Source organism: Theropithecus gelada, chromosome 9, assembly GCF_003255815.1.
Source record: "Theropithecus gelada isolate Dixy chromosome 9, Tgel_1.0, whole genome shotgun sequence".
Classification (NCBI taxonomy): Eukaryota; Metazoa; Chordata; class Mammalia; order Primates; family Cercopithecidae; genus Theropithecus; species Theropithecus gelada.
The window spans coordinates 41,751,400-41,769,565 of NC_037677.1; the positions used below are offsets into that span (position 1 = coordinate 41,751,400).

The 18,166-nt window shown below is 37.6% G+C and overlaps 1 protein-coding gene across 1 annotated transcript; it reads left to right on the plus strand.

The window, feature by feature from the left end:
* LOC112631096 (zinc finger protein 37A-like) lies at positions 1–3,945 on the plus strand. The gene is given in 5 exon segments (XM_025395581.1): positions 1–125; positions 406–501; positions 2,627–3,534; positions 3,536–3,809; positions 3,812–3,945. Coding segments are annotated over 5 exon segments (1,386 nt in total). The 5' UTR covers positions 1–91; the 3' UTR covers positions 3,886–3,945.
* Positions 3,946–18,166: the final 14,221 nt, after the last annotated feature.

Here is an 18,166-nt window from a genome sequence, read left to right on the forward strand (position 1 = left end):
ATCAGTGTCATTTAGGGATGTGACTGTGGGCTTCACTCAAGAGGAGTGGCAGCATCTGGACCCTGCTCAGAGGACCCTGTACAGGGATGTGATGCTGGAGAACTACAGCCACCTTGTCTCAGTAGGTAGGTAGGAATTGTTTCCCATGTAGAAGACCAGAGTGCATGTCCTTTCTTATCAATAGAAACTTGTGGAACTTTTGTAAAATATAATATTTAGGTTTGAGATTCAGAGATCAAGGACAATTTATCCCTTTTGGATACTAGAGAGAATGACAGGATTAAATGAAGTGTGTGTGTGTGTGTGTGTGTGTGTGTGTGTGTGTGTACTGTTTGGGATACACTGTCTTCCTCCTTCAGGAAAACCCACCCAGTTTGTCCCAAGTAATACAGTTCTCATTCACAGGATATTGCATTCCTAAACCAGAAGTGATTCTCAAGTTGGAGAAAGGCGAGGAGCTATGGATATTAGAGGAAAAATTTCCAAGCCAGCGTCATCTGGGTGAGTTAGTATGTGCCAGATGGAATTTAAAGGAAGGTAGATCACAAAGGGTAGGTTCAGATAATAAGACCATTGAAATGTTCTTCAGGAATCATGTTTTAGAGGCTCTAGAACTTTGGAACTAACATGTTGACATGACCTAAATATCCAGTGACTCTGAATCACCCAGGATCTCCCAATATCACTTCCATACACACATCTTTTTTTTTTTTTTTTTTAATTGTGGTATAAATTATATGGTTAAGCCAAAGATTAATAATATATATATATATGTGTGTGTGTGTGTGTGTGTGTGTATAAACACTCACGTATCCATCACTGAGATGAATATATAGAGTGATTTTTCAACACCCCCGGAAAGCTCCCTGGTGTACTCTTCCCAGTAAAGAGCATCCCTCCTTCTTTAAAATATTAAACATATTTTTCTATACATGCTTTTTTGAGTTGCTCATTCTTTAGCTTTTTACCATATTTATCATTTTTTTACAGAATTATTTTAAAATAGCCTGGGCCCAGTGGTTCATGCCTATAATTCCAGGACTTTGGGGGGCTGAGGTGGGAGGAACACTTGAGCCCAGGAATTTGAGACCAGCTTGGGCAAAATAGGAAGACCCCATCTCTATGAAAACTTAAAAAATTAGCCAGGCATGGTGGCACACACCTGTGGTCTCATGCCTGGCTAATTTTTGTGATCTCAGCTACTGGAGAGCTGAGGTGAGAGTCTTGTTTTAGCCTGGGAAGAGGCTGCAGTTAGCTGTGTTTGTGCCATTGCAATGCAGCCTGGGTGACAGGGCAAGATTCTGTCTCTAAAAAATAAAAAGCAGTTAAAAGTAAAATTAAACATTCAACCAGTAAGAATTTCAACGTGAAGCCTGAAAATATTTGTGTCTGGAAAAGCTCTCCAGGTAATATTGATAAACATTATTTGTTAAATACCACTGATTTAAATATCTATGTAGGGCACTAAGAAAAAAATCATAAGCAAAGTAATGGCTGCCAGGAACATAGTTGGTGAACAAAAACAGAACCGCATGAAATATTTTAAAAATCAGTGTTTAACAAAAAATATTGTTATAGCAATCCAGCTGATGTTTGTGCTTAAATGAATTATACAAACAGTCCTTTCATGTTTTTTAGTGAATGAACCTGGAAAATTTGGGAAGGCAAACTTTTAAAAACACTGTTAGACTACAATCTGACAATGAAAAAACAATCAGTATGAGATTATGATGGGAATGAGCAATTTATGAGGGACAAACAGCTGAACCTACCTAGAGTGAAACATATTCATTCTAGACTCGTAAAAGAATGGCTTGGTTCTAGTCTGAATCTAAATGTAAAGATATGTTTACTTCAGTGATACCTTGTTAAAAAAAAAAGTGTTTGTTCTTGGGACGTTGGACTCAGTATAGTATAGTGTAGTTGATGGAATAAAGGGCAAATCCCATAGCTAGAATAGAACCATAAACCTATCCTGTGACAAGGATGGCTTGTTCACTCATTGATTTCACTCTTATTGTTGCATACTTTTATTCCTAGTGAATCAGAGCTAGAACAACAATTGAGCCAGGTGCAGTGCCTCATGCCTGTAATCCCAGCACTTTGGAAGGCCAGTGTGGATGAATTGCTTGAGGCCAGTAGTTCGAGACCAGCCTGGCTAACGTGGCAAAATCCTGTGTCTACTGAAAACATAAAAACTAGCTGAGCATGGTTGTGTACACCTGTAGTCCCAGCTACTTGGGAGGTTGAGGCATGAGAATCGCTTGAACCCAGGAAGCAGAGGTTGTAGTGAGCTGAGATCATGTCACTACACTCCAGCCTGGGTGACAGAGCAAGACTCTGTCGCAAAAACACCACCACCACCACCAACCAACAACAACAAAACCACACAGAATTGGAGCCTGGATTACAGGACTATCTATGAATTAGAACTTTTAGAAATTCAATTTGTTGCTGCTGTGTTGAATTAAAAAGAAGTATAAGACTGGAAGTGTGCACATTGTTGTCATAATGTAGGTATGAGGAGATAATGGCCTAAACTGAGTCATGCCTTCAAATATAATGCTAACTTTATTTCTCTTACATATCCTTGTCAACTCATCTTTCTTGTCACTCTATATTTCAGAATTAATTAATACCAGTAGAAACTATTCAAGAATGAAGTTCAATGAGTTTAACAAAGGTGGAAAATGTTTGTGTGATGAAAAGCATGAAATAATTCATTCTGAAGAGGAACCTTATGAATATAATAAAAATGGGAACAGCTTCTGGCTGAATGAAGACCTCATTTGGCATCAGAAAATTAAAAATTGGGAGCAACCTTTTGAATACAATGAATGTGGGAAAGCTTTCCCTGAGAATTCATTCTTCCTTGTACATAAGAGAGGTTACACCGGACAGAAAACCTGCAAATATACTGAACACGGGAAAACCTGTGATATGTCATTTTTCATTACCGATCAGCAAACACATCCAAGAGAAAACCACTATGAATGTCATCAACGTGGAGAAAACATCTTTGAGAAATCCATTCTCCTTGAACATCAGAGTGTTTACCCATTCAGCCAGAAGTTAAATCTCACTCCAATTCAGAGAACCCACTCAATTAACAATATTATTGAATATAATGAGTGTGGAACCTTTTTCAGTGAAAAATTAGTCCTTCATTTACAACAGAGAACACATACAGGAGAAAAACCTTATGAATGTCATGAATGTGGAAAAACCTTCACCCAGAAGTCAGCCCATAGAAGACATCAGAGAACACACACAGGGGGAAAACACTATGAATGTCACGAATGTGGGAAGACCTTTTATAAGAATTCAGACCTCATTAAACATCAAAGAATTCATACAGGGGAGAGACCTTATAGATGTCATGAATGTGGGAAATCCTTCAGTGAAAAGTCAACCCTTACTCAACATCAGAGAACACACACAGGGGAGAAACCATATGAATGTCATGAATGTGGGAAAACCTTTTCCTTTAAGTCAGTCCTTACTGTGCATCAGAAAACACACACAGGGGAGAAGCCCCTATGAATGCTATGCATGTGGGAAAGCCTTTCTCAGAAAATCAGACCTCATTAAACATCAAAGAATTCACACAGGCGAAAAACCTTATGAATGTAATGAATGTGGGAAATCATTCTCTGAGAAGTCAACCCTTACTAAACATCTAAGAACTCACACAGGTGAGAAACCTTATGAATGTATTCAGTGTGGAAAATTTTTCTGCTACTACTCCGGTTTCACAGAACATCTGAGAAGACACACAGGGGAGAAACCTTTTGGATGTAATGAATGTGGGAAAACCTTCCGTCAGAAGTCAGCCCTAATTGTTCACCAGAGAACTCATATAAGACAGAAACCCTATGGATGTAATGAATGTGGAAAATCATTCTGTGTGAAGTCAAAACTCATTGCACATCATAGAACACACACAGGGGAGAAACCCTATGAATGTAATGTTTGTGGAAAATCATTCTATGTTAAGTCAAAACTAACTGTACATCAGAGAACACACTTGGGGAGAAACCCTATAAATGTAGTAAGTGAGGGAAATTAGTCTGGGTGAAGTCAGAACTTTGTAGAACACAGAACATAAAGGGTGAGAGAAATCTGTTAATATAATGATAATGAGAATACATTTGGCCTAAAGTCAGTTCTCACAGTATTGAAGAGAACTTAGAGAAAAAAACAATATGAAGATACGGAATGCAGGAAAACATTATTCTGGACTTTGGACCATACATTATGTTACAAAACTAAAAGTGGAAAAAACTTACTGGTGAATGAATGTAGGAAACATTTTGCCCAGTGCCACTCCTCATTAAACATCAGAGAATTCACATGGGGTGAAACCTGTGTCAGCATCCCTAGGTTGAGAAGGGATGCATTTTTCTGCTGCTACTTCAGTTTCACAGAATATCTGAGAAGACACACGGGAGAAACCATTGGGGTGTAATGAATGTGGAAAAACCTTTTGTCAGAAGTCAGCCCTAATTTTTCACCACAGAACTCATATAAGACAGGAACCCTATGGATGTAATGAATGTGGAAAATCATTCTATGTGAAGTCAAGAGGCCAGAGAAAATGCACAAACTATAGGAAACTATAGGAAAGCATTTACTATGAGGTTATATTTTATGGAGTATGTGTAATAAGAAGTAGCTTCTCAGTGAACATCAGATAGTAGAGAAAGTATTTTTAACTGTATCTAATGTGTGGACGTTTTAAGTTAAAATCTAAATTTAATATAGAACAGAGGTGTTGAATTGCAGTATATCTAGCAATTTAAGAAAATGTGAAAAAAGATTTGTATTGAGAAATAGCATTTTACTTTGTTAATATCGTTTAGTTCATTGTCAAGACTGCTGTTTTCTAAGAGACTTGAAAATATGTCACTCGAGCCAATGGCTATAAGTAGTTCAAAGGTTTATTGCTTAGCCATGTGCAAAATAAGGGAAGATTTTTTAGCAAGGGGACCCACAAACAAGAATGCTCTTGTATGTCCAGGAAGAAAGAGAAAGACCCTCAATATGGGGCCATAGTACAGCAGCCCACCAGCAGGATTTTTGAATAATCCTGGGGCAGACTAAATTCAGACGACCCATCTCAGAATGGTGGATCAAAGGGGCAAGTCAATTTGCCTTGCATGCAACTTATGAGGATTAGTAGAAGAGAGTGGGTCCAGATTTCTGGTGGTTTCTGCCCTAGCAGATGTCTAACACGTAAGCCAGGACATTCTGCTGTGAGTGACTTTTGTACCCAACTCTACTTCACTCCATACTGAAACATGTCTTTCATAGGTGATAAAACTTTTAAAAATGTATATATAGATATAACTTAGATATGGAGCTTTCAAAAAGCACAAATAGGCTGGGCATGGTGGCTCATGCCTGTAATCCCAGTACTTTGGGAGGCTGAGGTGGGCAAATCACCTGAGGTCAGGAGTTCCAGACCAGCCTGGCCGACATGAAACCCTGTCTCTACTAAAAATACAAAAATTAGCCAGGCATGGTGGTGCACACCTGTAATCCTGGCTACTAAAGAGGCTGAGGTGGGAGGATCACTTGAACCTGGGAGATGGAGGTTTCAGTGAGCTGAGATCATGCCACTGCACTCCAGCCTGAGCAACAGAGAGTTTAAAAAAAAAAAAAAAAAGCAAAAGTAGATTTTGCTATTGGGTAAGGTATAGTAGTTGGCAGCAGAATGGACCCATTGAGGACAACTATAAAATTACAGAAAATATTTAAATGCAAATTATTACTATAGAAGCAAAGAGGACTAAAGGGGCAAAATTCTAGAGAGTGGTAAAAAGAATGCAGCTGTGGGGGCCCTTTCCACTTCTGACTATAGGGAAGAACCTGAATACTGAACTTGGTTCAGGCAGAGGGCCATAACCTGGGGGTCAGGGGAAGGCATGGGGGGACCAGAAACCGGGAGAACAATCAAGAGTGCAGTGTAAAGAATGAATACATTAGGGGCTTCAAACACATATAATTTCTCAAGAAATTTCCAGATGTCTCATGCTGCATAGGGCAGGAACCTGAAAAGCTAATTTGAGAAGATAATAAGTAGGATTTTTGTTTTGTTTTGTATTTGGCAGTATGAAGGAGAAATGATTAAAACTTAGGAAGTGCCAGTGGGTTGGTCCTTTGCTGAACATGCCATCAGTAAAAGCCCTGGAAACAAGGTCATACTAGAGATTGATTGTGCTTGTCACAACTGCAAACAATACCTGAGTGGAATATTCAAAAACTGGCTTAGAAAGAAAACTCTAGGAACAGATGGCTTCACTGAACTTATTCCGAATATTTAAAAATAATACCAGGCTTTTATAAACTTTTCTAGAAGAAAACAGATGGAACTTTTCCATTCAGTTTTTGAGGCCAGTACAACTTTGATACCAAAACCTTAAAAAACAAAAACAAAAACAAAAGACCATAAAGCTATAGACCAAAGTCTCATAGATTTAGATGCAAAATCCTAAAATTGAAAAAAATGTCTAGACATATCCATAAACTATATCATCACCAAGAGATGTTTATTAGGGCAATCAAAAGATGATTTATTATTATTATTTTTTAATGTGGCCTTCCATTCCTCTTTCTTTTGATTCCCCTCTGAGTTTTCATGTGTCTCTCCTGACTTCCTTCCCCAGAGTGGAGGAGTTAGACTTGCCTGATGGGATGAGAGCAGTTGTAGCCTTGTTCCTGCTGGCACCAAGAAGGCTGATGGTGAGGTGTGGAAGGGACAGGGGGAGGAGATAGGCAGCATTGTTGAGAGATTGGTAACATTGAGCAAATATGTTGAGAATGATGACAGCAAGATTTCTCCATTAGAGAAGGTATTTATAAAATTAGGAATGAGGAGAGCTAGAAAACCTGGAGTGTGACATTAGAATAGAACTCATATCTTTTAAATATATAGGAACAAAGAGAGAAATTGTTGTGTGTGCACATATGCATATATTTTGTGATTCATTCTACTGAGAGGACCTAAATGCAATGACACCTCAGTAATAGTAAGCACACCAACTGCCAAGTTACTAGTTCCTAAATACTATCCACACAAAAAAAGGGGACCAGAGATGATTCCTAGTCAGAGTTTGGGAGAAATACAAGATGAACCTGAATCATCTCATGTACCTAACAGTAAGAAAATACTCTGGCTAGTCGCAGTGTCTCATGCCTGTAATTCTAGCATGTTAGAAGGTCAAGGTGGGTGGGTTGCTTGAACCCAGGAGTTTGAGACCAGCCTGGGCAACATGGCACAACTGTCTCTACAAAAAATACAAAAATTAGCCAGGCATGGTGGCATGCACCTGTAGTCCGAGGTACTCAGGAGACAGAGAGGTGGGAGGATCACTTGAGCTTGGGAGACTGAGGCTGCATTTAGCTGTGATCGTGCCACTGCACTCTAGCCTGAAGACAGAGTGAGACTCTGTCTCAGGAAAAAAGAAAAAAAAAAAAAAGATGTCATTCAGCAGGTTAATGGATACACTGTGGAACATCCAGAAAACTTAACATTCTTCAAAGAAATGGAAAACACAATCCTAAAATTTATATGGGAACCACAAAAGACCTAGAATAGTCAGAGCTATCCTGCACAAAAGGAATCAAACTGGATAAATCATATTACCTGACTTCAAATTATTCAACAGAGCTACAGTAACCAAAACAGCATGATACTGGCATAAAAACAGACACATAGGAACAGAATAGACAACCCAGAAACAAGTTCATACATCTATGGTGGACTCACTTTTGACAAAGGTATGAAGCACATGCATTGGGGAAAAGATAGTGTCTTTAATAAATGGTGCTATGAAAACTGGGTATCCATATGCAGAAGAATGAAACTAGACCCCCATCTCTTACCATATACAAAAGTCAAAATTAATTAAAAAGTTAAATCTAAGACCTCAAACTATGAAACAGCTAAAAGAAAACATTGGGGAATCTCTCCAGGACATTGGAGTGGGCAAAGATTTCTTGTGTAATACCTGACAACCAAAGCAAAAGTGGACAAATGGGATTACATCAAGTTAAAAAGCTTCTGCGTTGCAAAGCAAACAACAAAGTGAAGAGACAACCCATAGAATGGGAGAGAATATTTGCAAACTATCCATCTGTATTATCTGTATTAGGCCATTCTTGAAATACTATAAAAAAATACTCGAGGCCGGGCGTGGTGGCTCATGCCTGTAATCCCAGCACTTTGGGAGGCCATGGCGGGCGGATCACGAAGTCAGGAGATAGAGACCATCCTGGCTAACACTGTGAAACCCTGTCTACTAAAAATACAAAAAAATTAGCCGGGCGTGGTGGTGGGCGCCTGTAGTCCCAGCTACTCGGGAGGCTGAGGCAAGAGAATGGCGTGAACCTGGGAGGCAGAGCTTGCAGTGAGCCAAGATTGTGCCACTGCACTCCAGCCTGGGGGCAGAGCGAGACTCCGTCTCAAAAAAACAAACAAACAGACAAACAAAAAAATAAAACCTTGAAACTGGATAATTTATAAAGAAGAGGTTTAGTTGGCTCATGGTTTTGCAAGCTGTACAGGAAGCATGGTGCTAACATCTTACCAGCTTGTAGGGAGGTGTCAGGAAGTTTCCAACCACAATGGAAGGCGAAAGGGGAGTAAGTATCTCACATGGCAGGAGCAGGGGCAAAGAGAGAAGGGGAGGGAGGTGCCACACACTTAACCAGATCTTGTGAGTACTCAGATTTTGTGAGGTGTGCTTGAGGTCATGGATACCCCATTTACCCTGATGTGTTTATACACATTTGATACCTGTATTAAAATATCTCATGTAACCCATAAACATACACCTACTTTGTACCCACAAACATTTAAAAATAAAGTTTATTTCAATGTTTAAAGACTTGTTATTAAAATAATAGTTTCAGTAAATTTAATATTTAAATAAATCTCCCAATATTTATTCTTAACACTGGAAGAAGTTTTCCAAAATGTATATGGCAGAAATATGGGCCTTGATGTGGGGACAGTATCAATTAATGAGGGATCCTCCCCCTTGAACAAAACAGCTTCCTCCAAGACCCACCTTTAATGCTGAGCATTACCTCTCAAAATGAAATTTGGGCAGGGACTAATATCCAAACTATATCAACATCTGACAAGATGTTCACAACCAGAATGTATAAGGAGCTATAACAATTCTATAGAAAAAAAAAAATCTGATTTAAAACTGGGCAAAAATCTGAATAGACATTTCTCAAAAGAAGATATACAAATGGCAGATAGGCATATGAAAAGGTGCTCAACATCACTGATCCATTAGAGAAATGCAAATCAAAACTATAATGAGATATCATCTCACCCCAGTTAAAATGTCTTCTGTGCAAAAGACAGGTAATAACAAATGAGGAAGAGGATGTGGAGAAAAGGGAACCCTTGAGCACTGCACTATGGAAATGTATATTAGTACAACCACTATGGAGAACAGTTTGGAGGTACCTCAAAAACAAAAAATAGAGCTGCCATACAATCCCGTAATTCCACTGGTAGTTATATACCCCAAAGAAAGGAAATCAGTATATTGAAGATATACCTGCACCATGTTTACTGTAGCACTACTCACAATAGCCAAGATTTGGAAGCAACCTAAGTGTCTATCAGCAGATGAATGGATGAATAAAATATGGTGCATATACACAATGGAGTAGTATTCAGCCATAAGAAAGAATGAGATCCTGTCATTTGCAACATTATAGATGGAACTAGAGATCATTAAGTGAAATGAGCCAGGCACAGCAAGACAGACATCACATGTTCCGACTTACTTGTTGGAGCTAAAGATGAAAACAACTGAACTTATAGAGAGTAGAAGGATGGTTACCAGAGGCTGGGAAAGGTAGTGGGGGTGTGGTGAGGGGGAAGTGGGGAATGTTAATGGGCACAAAAAGTAGAATGACTAAGACCTAGTATTTGATAGGACAAGGTTACTACAGTCAATAATAATTGTACATTTTAAAGGTATAATTGAATTATTTGTAATACGAAGGATAAATGCTTGAGGTTATGGATACCCCATTTACCCTGATGTAATTATTAGATATTGCATGCCTATATCAAAATGTATCACATGCCCCATAGATATATACACCTATTATGTACCCACAAAAATTAAAAATAAAGTAAAATTTCAGTGATTAGGAAGACCATTATCAGTTTTCTTTAAATGTTTCTATAAATTTAACACAATTTCAATAAAGCTCCCAATATTTATCCTTAGTACTGGAAAAATTTTTCCAGAATGTGTATGGCAGAAATAGGGCCAAAATAGTCAAGAAAACTATTTTTGAGATGTCAGTTTTCCTCAAATTGTTCTATTAATTAAACACCACCTGAACTAAAATTTGACAAGTGGATTATAAATTTATGTGGACATTCAGAACAATTGTGGATACAGGAGTCCAGAATCACAGACATAAACCATGAGGTGCTTGGGAGATTTTCAGAAAATGTGCTAATGAAATTCAAGGGGAAAGACACATCTTCAAAAAGTGGTATTACCTTTGACTCCCCAAAGCGTATATAAAGCCTCAACTCATCATAGATCTAAATATAGGAACTCAAACTTAAAACTTGTAGAAGAAAGTATGAAAAAATTTTTGTAGGTTTGAGTTAGGTGATGATTTCTATATAGGACAATAAAAATATGGAACATACAAAAATTAATGCACTTAATTTAAAATAATACAAATGATTTATGCACTTTAAACTTTGATAAGTTAGATTTTGTTAAATTCAAAAGCTTGTGTTCTTCAAACCACACAAGGAAATGGAAAGGCGAGTTATGGACTAAAAAAAATACATGTAAAACAGCTTGGGATAAGAATAGAAGAAAAATCCCAATAAGAAAATTGGTGAAAGATTGGTATGGAAAGTTCACTACAGAAAAAGTACGAATGGCAAATAAGCCTGATTTGGGGGAGCGTGTTCAATACCAATGCTAATTTTTAAAATGTCTTATGTTTAATTTTTTGGAGTGTGTGATTTACAACATGCCCCTACTGCATGGAGGGAGAGAAGATGGTAAAATGAACAGAAGTAATAATTGTAAAAGTATAATCTCAATGGGTCATAATTTTCCACAGAACAGAATAAAATGTGTAGCTATCAATTTACAACACCACTCAGTAGGAGCACAATACAATAATTCCACTATTCTTAATACTGGCCAAATTTCGTATCTTGAAACCAGCTCAATTTTTCTATACAATTGATATTTATGGGGGTTTTTTGGGGGAGTAAACATAGAAATTGACAGTTAAGACCATTCTTGCATTGCTATAAATACCTGAGACTGGGTAATATAAAGAAAAGAGGTTATAAAGGGAAAAGGTTTAATTGACTCAGGTTCTGCAGGCTTTACAGGAAGCGTGGTGCTGGTATCTACTCGGCTTCTGGTGAAGCCTCAGCTTTCACTCATAGCAGAAGACAAAACAGGAGCAAGAGAGAGGGAGCTGGGGGAAGTGCCACATACTTTTAGATGACCAGATCTTGGGATAATTCAGTATCAGGAAGACAGCATTAAACCATATGAGGGTTCCATGCCCATGATCACCTCCCACCAGAACTTAACCTCCAGCACTGGGAATTACAATTCAACATCAGATTTAGGCAGGCAAAAATATCCAAAGTATAGGATTGACCTCCCAGTCTTAAAGGTTGAGAAATTTGACATTTGTCATCTGAGTTTCTTTCTCAATAAACTGATCATTAGGACTCCCACATAGTTTCACGGACCTGACACTTTACAGAGAACCACAACTGGAAAATGAGACCTGTTGCCAGTTGACTAACTCCTCTTCCTTCTCTCTCATTCCTGTTTTCCCACAAGTGGTTACAATGAGATGCTAGGCCTCTCATCTAACCACCTGCTGCCTGTTGATCATCTTCCTTAATCCCTTTAATTCCTGTCTATATAAACTCCTAGGTTTAGTTGGGAGAGAGACAGATTTGATGGTTAGACTGACAGTATCCACAATAAAGCTCTTCCCTGGCAATACTCGTCTTAGTGACTAGCTTTCTGTGTAGTGAGCAACCACACCTAGGCCAAACTCCTGGTGTTCAGCAACAATACATTTGTTCTACTTTATCCTCTGAGCTAATATCTTTGCCTTATTAAAACCTGCCTTACAGCCACTCAGGTCAGGGGATGCGCAATGAGGAAGAAACCGTTAAAGAACTATGTTATCCAATTTTGTCTGGGGCTGCTGTGATCGGGCCGTTCACTGTGCAGTGAGAAGCCTCCAGAGCAACATGCAGCAGCCCTGTCATCACCCTGTTTTCCTCCTCCATCTAGCAGAAATCTTCGCACATCTGTGAAGCCAACTGTAGCCATAACTGCAGCCCAGGCCGAAGCTTTGTGCTAATAACCAATGAGCTAGAAAGGTGGGGTTGGCCTATTTCTCTGTGCATTGTATCTAAGCCCTGTAGTTTGGGCCCTAGAAAAGAGCTCTACCTAACAATGAGCTATTCTGCCAAACAGTCAACTGGGGATTTCAAAACTTGGACTTCTAGGGACTTTCAGTATTGTCTAATAAATATGCACTCTATGTCCATATCTTTTCATATTTTCAAGTGCAAAAAGTAAACATTTTTGCTCAAATATTCTAGTTACCAAATAATACATATGACGGTATTGGATTGACCCCCAAATAAATGTAAGCTGAGAAACTGGGCAAGGCTGATATGTTCACCTCCTTCCATGTTCATGGAATGGGAGATGTACCTAGTGAGATTTGTACTTGTATGGATCTTGCTGCTGGCTTTTTTTTTGGACTAGTTTGAGACACTCAAGCCCTAGAATCCTTTAATAATCAATAAGGTCCAGATTGAGGACCCTCAGAATGTATGCTCTTTTCATTTTTTCACTTTTGCCAACCACTTTCTTCACTGATGATAAGCACTCAAATTGTATTTCTCTCTTTAATACTAATATACATGTGTTAGAAATGAAAAATAGAAAACAAAACGTGTATATAATGTGTGTGATAGTTGGTTTTAAGTGAAACTAGTAATGTTCCAACTAAGGATGTGCTTTCCTAGTGTTACACAGCTCATTCAGGTGGTGCATTTCTCTAAGTACACTGCTGGTATATGATGAGTATTTGCAAGGGGCCAGTTAGTAGAACACCTGGGTTAGAGGCTCTCCCACTTCCTCCTACATCTGTCTCTGGTTCTCCAGTTTATTTCCGGACCCCTTTCCTCACCTTCTCTAACACACCAAGCCTGCATCTACTATCAGCAGGATGCCATTAACACAGAGTCAAATTCATGACTTAACAGAATTTGAGCTGAAGTAAATGTTTGCAGAAGTATAACAAACTCAATATAATGCATGCCAAAAAAGGTATGGCCATAGTGCCAAGGAAGCAGAATGAAAGAACTGCATTTTCAGGTAGAACAAGAGCAAGAAAGTTACATGAAAGAAGTGACAATTTAAGCTGATTTTGATACTTGGGTATAATTCTAGTGGGCAGAAAAACACATGGGCAGTTGAAACTGAGAGACGGTGGTTATGTAATGTAATGGTTAGGGGATGTTTGGGGCTAATGTGAGTCATGCAGTTTGGCTGATGAGTGGGGAGAAAATGTAAGATCTATGTGGAGAATCTAGAAATTTGTGGTTGGAAACAAACTACTGAAGGACAGGGAAAGATATTCCCACTAAAGTGTGGGATGTAATTGTGTTTTAGAAACTAATCAGAAGATTTTAATATGCAATGAGCAATAAGAGTCTAGGGGTGAGGAAGTCTGATAGGAGATGTGAGAAGGGGGTTAATATAATAGGAGGGAGGATGCAGAGGACCTAACAGGCTTAACTAATTCATTAATTTATGTTGAGTCCTGGGGTTGTGGTGGTAAGTAAAAATAGCCATATTACAATCAAATGCAGTGGAAGAAATTAAGTAATTGCACACGGCTGAGCATAATCACGGCAGAGATGTGTACTCAATAGAAGCAATCTCAATCTAGGAAAATTTGAATACTCAGTCCTAGTACTTACTAGGAGTGACTGAGAATATTATACTTTCTGTCACAAATGATTCCCTGTTAAAAAGTTTGGGTTTTGTCTTTTCGATAATGAGACACCATTGAAAATTTTGGATCAGGAACTAAAATTTAAAAAGTCATTTTTTCCATATTTCTTCCAATCATGTTTTCTTGTTTCTAAAGATGTGCATTACATGATGTGCACCATAACATTCTGGAAGCTGAGTCAGAGAGAGCAAATCGCATAAGTGCCTCTTCTATCCTGAGTTTACGTCCAGTGGGCATGAAGTGTTCTACTTTCATTCAATGAAATCCTTTTTTGAGACAGAGTCTAGCTTTATCACCCAGGCTGGAGTTCAGTGGCATGATCTTGGCTCACTGCAATCTCCCCCTCCCGGGTTCAAGCGATTCTCCTGCCTTAGCCTCCCGAGTAGATAGGATTGCAGGCACCAACTACCATGTCCAGCTAATTTTTGTATTTTTAGTAGAGATAGGGTTTCACTCTGTTGGCCAGGCTGGTCTTGAACTCTTGACCTCGTGACATGCCCGCCTCAGCCTCCCAGAGTGCTGGGATTACAAGCGTGAGCCACTACATCTGGCCAATGAAATTCTTTAAATAATGCTTCTGTGAGCACACCATAACTCATCCATAACAGTATAGAAACTCAACTTACATTGTAGCTTTCTAGATAGGGGACTTTTCCTTCCCTACATTGCATTGTTCAATTTTCTAGAGTTATAATTAGGCATATTTGGTTATATTTGTTGGCTGGTAAAAAGTCAAAATAAGAAGAGACAGTGATCTTAAGAACTCCAGCCTGGGTGACAGAGCAAGACTCTGTCTCAAAAAAAAAAAAAAAAAAGAAAGAAAAAGAAAAAAAGAAAAAGAAAAGAAAAAGAAAAAAAAAAAAAAGGAAAACATCTAACTTTGTTTTAGTTTTTATTTTTAATTTTTATTTTAGGTTCAGGGGTATACGTGCATGTTTATTATATAGGTAAATTGTGTGTTGCAGGGCTTGGTGTACAGACGGCCACCTTAAGTAGGCCCTGGTGTCTGCTGTTCCCTTCTTTGTGTCCATGTGTACTCATTGTTTAGCTTTCACTTATAAGTGAGAGCATGAGGCATTTAGTTTTCTGTTTGTGTGTTAAAAAAACTATAACTTGGCTACTCTGCCTATGGAGTAGCCATTCTTTTTCCTTTACTATCTCAATAAATTGCTTTCACGTAAAAGAAAAAAAACTATAACTTTAAAACATGTTTCTATGCATCTCATGAAATTGACATTAGAGATTTCATGTATTAGGTTTATAATTTCCCACTATATTTAGGTACAATTTAAGTACTTGCCTTCAAATTTGTTGCCAAAAACCCCTTATCCCAACTAACATAAAAATCAGTATTCTTACTTATTCCATCCTGATTTCAAAATTGTGAGGATGATTTACTTTGATAAAATACACATAAACAATATCATTTAATCTATTTGTAAGTGTACAATTCAATGGCATCAAATACATTCACAAAGTTATATAACCATCAATACTATCTATACCTAACATTTTTTCACTTTCCCAAGAAAAACTTGATCTACTCAACCGTAATCTTTCCTTCTGTCCTCCCCGTCCCTGGTCACTTCTATTCTACTTTCTGTCTTTATGGATTTGCCTATTCCAGGTATGGCATGATAGGGAGAATCATGAGATATGTGTCACTCTGTGTCTAGATTATTTCTCTAAGCATAACATTTTCATGGTCCATCCATGTTTAGCATATGTTTAAAAATTAATTTTTATGGCTGAGTAATGTTCCTTTGCATGTTCATACCTTGATTTGTTTACCCATTCATCTGTTCATGGGCACATGGGTGATTTGTACCTTTTGGCTATTGCAAATGATGTGCCTGTGTACATTGATGTACATATGTCTGTTCAGATCTCTATTTTCAGGTTTTTATATGTACACCTTACAGCAGAATTGGCATACTTTTATGTTAAAACTTCTGAGAAAACACCACACTGTTTTCTTTCTTTCTTTCTTTCTTTTTTTTTTTTTTTTTTTTTGAGACAGAGTCTTGCTCTGTCACCCAGGCTGGAGTGCAGTGGCATGATCTCAGCTCAGTGCAACCTCTGCCTTCAGGGTTCAAGTGATTCTCCATTCTCCTGCCTCAGCCCCCCCTCCCCCACCAGGTAGCTGGGATTACAGGGGTGCACCACCATGCCAAGCTAAGTTTTTGTTTTTGTTTTTTTTTTTTTAGTACAGACTGGGTTTCCCCATGTTAGGTAGGCTGGTTTCGAATTCCTGTCCTCAAGTGATCCACCTGTCTCCCCCTCCCAAAGTGCTGGGATTACAGGTGTGAGGCATCATGCCTGGCCTGCCACACTATTTTCAACAGCAGCTGCACCATTTTACATTACCACAAGCAAAGCACAAGTGTTCTGATTTCACCACTTTCTTGTCACCTCATGTAATTTTCCATTTTTTTGTTAGCATACACATTTTACTAAGTAGAAAGGGGTATCTAATTGTGATTGATATTTGTACTTCTCTAATGACTAATGATGTTAAGCATCTTTTCAAGTACTTGTTTGTCATTTTTGTATATTCTTTGAGTTATGTCAAAGAATTTTCAAGTCCTTTTCTTGCTTTTAATTAGGTTATCTCTTTGATTGTGGTGGTGTTATTCGTGTTCCTTATATATTTTGGATATTACTATCCTGTCAGACATATGATTGGCAATTATTTTATCATATTCATCTTTCTGATTGTTTTAGCTATTTGGTACCCTCTGTAATTTTATATTAATTTGAAAATTAGCTTTTCCTTTTCTGTTAAAAGTGTTACTGAAATGTTAAAAGAAATTACATTGAATTTTGTAGCTCTCTTTGGGGAGTACTGGCATCTTAACAGTGTTAAGTCTTCCTATACACAAACAGGGATGTCTGCCCATTTATTTGTTTCTTCTTTAATTTCTTTCAGCAGCAGTTTATCATTTTTAGTATATAAGTCTTTAACCTCCTTAAATAAATATATTGCGAAGTATTTTTCTTTTTAGGTGCTGTTGTAAATGGAGTCACTTCCTAATTGTCTTTTTGGATTTTTCATCAATGGTATAGGAAACAAAATTGCTCATCTTGTACCCATAATCTTGCTGAATTTGTTTATTAACTATGGTGGTTTTCTTTGGATTCTTTGGAATACTCCACATATAGGTTCATGTCATCTGCAAATAGAGATATTTTTACCTCTTTCTTTCTATTTTGGATGTTTTTATTTTTCTATCTAATAGCTCTGGCTAGAACATCCTGTTAAATAGCAGCAGTAAAAAGGAGTATCCTTGCCTTGTTCTTAGTGGGAAATCTTTTTAGTTTTTCACCACTGATTATGGTGTTAGCCGTGGGTCTTTCATAAATACCCTTTGTCATGTAGAGGAATTATTCCTTTATTCCTAGTTTTATGAAGGTCTATCATGAAATAGTGTTGGAATTTTTCAAATGCCTTTTCTGTGTCAACTGAAACGATCATGTATAGGTTTTTCCACCTTTCTTCTATTAATAATATGTATTGCATTTGTTGATATATTTGTGTTGAACTACCCTTGCATTCCTGGGATAAATGCTATTCACTCATAATGAATAATTCTTTTAACAGACTATTGAATTCAATTTACTAATATTTTGTTTAAAACTTTTGCATTTATAATTGTAAGAATTTTGAGTTTCAGTATAATATTTAATAAATAAAGATAATTAACACTTTATTATAAAATAGGCTTTGTGGTAGATGATCTTGCCTTCCTGTAGGTTAATGTAAGTCTTCTGACCATGTTTATATGGGCCAGATAAGCCATGATGTTTTGTGGATCAGGTACATCAAATTCATTTTCAACTTATATTTTCAACTCTCTTTATGGAGATGTAACCCCATGGTAACTCAATGTGCATCTGTAGTTGGTTAATGTATTGTTCAACCTTTTTTTTTTTTTTTTTTTAACTTTTCATCTATATGATTGATGTATTTGTGATTGTAAGTAGGGCACTGAAGTCACCAACTATAATCACAGAATTGTTTATTTCTCCCTTCCATTCTGTCAATTTTATGTGATATATTTTGAGGGTTTTTCATTAGGAGCAT